The sequence below is a fragment of the Myotis davidii genome, unplaced genomic scaffold (genome assembly GCF_000327345.1).
Source record: "Myotis davidii unplaced genomic scaffold, ASM32734v1 scaffold811, whole genome shotgun sequence".
Lineage (NCBI taxonomy): Eukaryota > Metazoa > Chordata > Mammalia > Chiroptera > Vespertilionidae > Myotis > Myotis davidii.
The window spans coordinates 182,240-187,085 of NW_006283149.1; the positions used below are offsets into that span (position 1 = coordinate 182,240).

The following is a 4,846-nucleotide window of genomic DNA, read 5'->3' on the forward strand; positions in this document are numbered from 1 at the left end:
CAGCCCCGGACCGCGGGCCCCGCCTCACCTTGGGGGATCTGGTCGTCAGGGGTCTTTTGTCCATATGGACTGGACTGTGAGGCAAAAGGCACGCTTCTTCTAAATCACTCTCTTCGTTTCCAATTTTCCCTTCATCATCAGTAGGTTCTGGCTTCTTAGGAACTACGGTGACAGCAGCATCCATCATAAAGCCACTTACTTAAACGTAGTTTCAAATTCAGAAACACTTCAATTTACATAAGCCCCGGACCGCGGGCCCCGCCTCACCTTGGGGGATCTGGTCGTCAGGGGTCTTTTGTCCATATGGACTGGACTGTGAGGCAAAAGGCACGCTTCTTCTAAATCACTCTCTTCGTTTCCAATTTTCCCTTCATCATCAGTAGGTTCTGGCTTCTTAGGAACTACGGTGACAGCAGCATCCATCATAAAGCCACTTACTTAAACGTAGTTTCAAATTCAGAAACATTTCAATTTACATAAAGGTAACGGACACACGTTCAATATTCGTTGTGAACTGAAACGTTCACACGACAAGGACCACAAACACTCTCACTGTAAGGACACTTGGCCGCCTGGGTTGGGAAAAGAACGGGGGAGCGCCACAGGGAAGAAGGGGAGCCCGGGGCCGGCCGGCTTCTCCCCAAAGGGCCAATGGTGACGCCTGGCCTCAAGGGGGCTGGTCTGTGGGAGACACTCTGGCCGGCGCTGCCACAGGAGCAGCAGCGACCTTGTTCGTGCGGCTGCAGCTGAAGCTGAGGCCACTCCCTGTCGAGCCAGCGCTCCTCTGACTGAGGGAAAGACGCTTTCCAAAGGCAAACGCTAGCCGTCGCTCACGGGCAGGGAAGCAGGACCGGAAGCGGAGCCATGAGCGCACAACGGGCGCTGGGGCTGAGGTCGAAGGTCACGCAGCGGCCAGTGTGAACCCACCCGACGCAGCCCCCGGCAGCCCCCCCGGCCTCACCCCTCGTCCTCCTGCCGTCGCGGATGAGCTTCTGGGCGACGCGCCGCCAGCGGGGCAGGGAGCTGGGCAGCGCCGGCTTGGACAGGACGGAGAGGCCGCTGCACACGGCCGGCCGCAGCTCGTTGAAGAGGAACCGCAGGCGCTCGATGACAGGCGCGCAGACCTCCTTGTAGGAGCGGCCCTGCTCCTGGTGCGTCTGCCCGTCAGGGACGAAGGGGCGACTTAACCACGGACCCTCGACCGACCGGCCCTCCGTCCGCACAGCCCGAAGGGGCGTCAGGACGACCCACCTTAATGAGCGAGCACTTGGCCTGGTAGACAACCCGGCAGACGTCCACCACCGACTTGGGCAGCGCCCTGTGCTTCGCCTGCTCGACCCCGAGCGCGCCGGCGTGGACCAGAGACAGCGCCACGTGCCCTGTGAGATGGGGACAAATGGCTGTGGAACAGCTGCGGCTGGCGTGGGAGCCAGAGGCCTCGGGCGCGAACACGCGGCTCCTACCTAAGTCTTCGTGCTTCAAGAGGCAGCACAGCAGCAGGCGGCCCACTTCCTCCACGGGGTGCTCGGGGGGAAAGCTGATGGGGGTGGTCAGGTGGCACTGCCTGCAGCACCTCTCCACCTGGCACAGGAAGTCCTGCACAGACCGCAGGGAGGGGACTGTCGGCACCGGGCGCGCCGCGGCTCTAACCCCGGGCACAGCCCCATGCATGGCCACCAGCAAGGCTTCCACATCCTCGCGGGCACGTCGAGCCGACTCCCCCTCACCTCCACGCGGCCCCCCAAGAACCCGTCAGCCAAGCCGGGGAAGCCGATGGAAGAGCAGGCGGTGCTGGCCTCTGGGCGTCCTGAGCGACACAGACACCCCCTGGGGCGCCTCACCTTCACGCTGTGGTCCTGGATGCTGTTGTCCGCCAGGGCTTGCAGGAACGCCTGGGAGTGGTCGCCCAGGGCGCGCGAGTGGGCGCAGAGGCGGGACTTGCTGGCAGGGGTGCCCCCGGGGGAGCTGCAGTGGTCCTCGTCCTTCTCCTCGTTGTAGCTGTAGTGGGTCTGGCTGGTCTGCAGGCCTCCCGAGAAGATACTCTCCCGTGACAGACGCCGGAGCACCCACCCCCTTCGCCGCCGCGCCTGCAGGGCTCCCTGAAGCGAGGCGTGGGCAGCAGTCACAGTGAGACCATGGAGCACACGGCGCGGACAGGTCCCAGAGCCCGCACCCCGTGGGAGGCATGGGCTGCCCACCCGTGCGGACGGGGACTCCACATAAGCCCAGACGGTGGCCCCGCAGCTGTTCCTCGAGGACCGTGCTCCCAAAACATCCTCCCAGCCCGACAGTCAACCCCAAGGCCCTCTGTCCTCCCGCCGCACGCAGGGCTGGGCGCTCAGGAGCGCTCTGCAAACGCCACCGGCTCCTGCACACACGAGCCCTGAAACAGCCGCGGCCGGCGCGTGGGAGCGAGTGTTTCTTACTGGCGCATTCGACCTCCACGGGCGAGAGCGGTGTGCTCAGGGCGAGGTAGGAGGCATGCAGCCCCAGCAGCAGGCCCAGGTTCCTCTCCGTGTCCATCAGAGGGGAGGACAGGCTTCCCAGGTCCGGGACGGTGACGACTTCCTGGTCAGGCTGGGAAGAGGGACCCCGTCAGGCTGAGGAAGCGGCCGCCCACAGCCACAGCATGACGCGCACCAGCTTCTGTCCTCGCACCAGCGCTCGGCCCCGCGCCCATGCCCTGCGCGAGCAGCGCTCCCGCCAGAAGACACAAACCACACACAACCCGCGGCGCTGCAGCTCAGGCTCCCGGGGGAGAGCTGCTCTGCTGGGACAGGCCCCGGGGAACCGGCAGCAGCTTCCGAGTGCCAGGGGCCACGCGTCAGAAACCACCCCTCACGGCTCCATCCAAGCCGAGCGAAGCCACGTCTGAGTGACAAGAGCCGCGGGGAGCCCGTCACCCAGAGTCTGGAGGAAGTGCATGTGCTCACGGCCGGAAGGCAGGATTCAGGTGACAGCGCTCCTGCACTGTGGTCACATCAGACAATTTACAAGAAAGCTGACTTCCCTTCGTGAACGCTCCAGCCTGTGCCCGGGCCCCCAGCACATCTACAGCCTCCGCTCCGTCCACAGAAACCAACCCAGGCCACGCACGCCAAGGCTCACGAGTACGTGGGAGGACATGTTTCTATTCGGAGGAATGATGCCACCAGGCAGTTCTCCCCAAAACATATGGTCCGGCATTAAGCTCAAGATAGTGAGCCCCTCCCAACTGCTACACAAGCTTACAGCCTCTTTTATGTGTGGAACTGTCTACGTTTCTTACAAATTGACAACTTTAAAAGTCATGTTTTCAGAGCAGCACGTGACAAACCTCGTCATGAGTGAACGCACTGGCTTCTGTCCACCGCGCGGGGCACTGCCCGCCCCGACCCTGCGAGAGGCCCGTGCTCGGGGTAGGGCGTCTGCCAGCCCTCGGCCCAGCCTCACCTCCAGATACTGGCCCACGCAGAAGGCGTGCATCGACTCTCGCGTGTCCTCAAACTGCAGTGCGGCCTCCAGCGCCACCACGGGGTCCTCCCCGGCAAACTGAGCTGAAACAGAATGGACGCGGCGACTCCACAGGGGGCCCACCCTCCACGGAAACGGAGTCACCGACAGGAGGTGGACCGGCAGGTCGGCGACCTCTCAGCCTCTCCCAGGGCTGCCGGGGCCAGTCAGGCCTTGGAGCACGTGCCAGTTGTGGTGGAGCAAATCATGCAAAACGACAAGAAGTCCTTCAAATGCCCCCGAGTTCCCTGACAGGACAGTCACCGAGAGTTTAAAATGGGGGCGAGGGCTGGACTCTGGGTGGTGACCACACAACGTACAGGGGATGTGACGGAGCTGTCCACTTGAAACCTATGCAACGTCATAAACCAACGGAACCGCAAGAAGTTCGATCAAAATAAACCCACGAAAGGAAAGCCTGAGGCTCTGCTACGCTGACACACGGGAGGGCTCAAGGGCGGGGCAGGAGGCCGCTCACCGAGGATGCTGCTCCCGCTCAGGGCCTGGGCCTGGAAGTCCTTGATGTCGTACACCCTCCCGTCGATCACCGTCCAGAAGCCCCCGTCCTTGTTGTGGTTCTCCAAGTCCGCTTTGCGGATCAGGGTCACCTCCTCGTTGTTTCTGCAGTTCTGACCTGTAAGAAACGACTCTGTAAATACAGAACCAGGGCAGCGCACCAGCAGACCAGCAGGAGCCATGGCGAGAACCGATGCTGTGAGAGACACAAGGGGAAACGCTTCCACAGCCATGACGGGAGGCGAGCACAGCCTGCCGCACGGTCCCCCCTACGGGACCAGCAAGGACACAGGGATCCGCACGCTAGGGCGCCACGGCGGGAGCCGCAGGACTAGCAAATCTGACCACAGACCAGGCGAGAGGAAATCTCCACGGAGCATGTGCACAAGACCGCAATGCAGTTACATTAAAAGTAGCCACAAGCGTAGAATAAAAATTCTCTACAGGGTGAATATGATGAAATATATTTTATAAGCCACTCAAAGTTCCTATAAAATGAGAGTTCTTTAAACTTTAAAGGTGATTTGTTAATTGGAAAGTACTATTAAATTACAATGTAAAACTTGCTTTGGTCATTTTTTCCCATTAAAAACAACCACCACCCTGTAATTAGTCCCAATGTTCACTGATATCACAGCGATTTCAGATACTACAGCCTGGGTTTTCTCTCTTCGCTCTGTGATTTTCTTGTTGCACAGACGTGGCCTCCGTGTGATGGAATGAAAGCTGAACCACAACTTAACTGGATGAGTCTGGGAGGTCCCACCGTAGAGAGGTGGTTACCTAGATTCAAAACGGCAGCTCGAGGCTCAGAGGAGCCCCCCCCCCCCCCCCCCCC

General features: G+C 61.0%; 1 protein-coding gene across 1 annotated transcript in view; it reads right to left on the reverse strand.

Moving 5' to 3' along the window:
• The window catches only part of HERC2 (HECT and RLD domain containing E3 ubiquitin protein ligase 2), a 78,990-nt gene that overhangs the window by 49,319 nt on the left and 24,825 nt on the right, over positions 1-4,846 (reverse strand). The window contains 8 exon segments of the mRNA XM_015562992.1: positions 268-401; positions 962-1,157; positions 1,252-1,379; positions 1,464-1,596; positions 1,842-2,040; positions 2,414-2,577; positions 3,433-3,536; positions 3,971-4,126. Of these exon segments, the coding sequence (XP_015418478.1) occupies positions 268-401; positions 962-1,157; positions 1,252-1,379; positions 1,464-1,596; positions 1,842-2,040; positions 2,414-2,577; positions 3,433-3,536; positions 3,971-4,126 (1,214 nt within the window).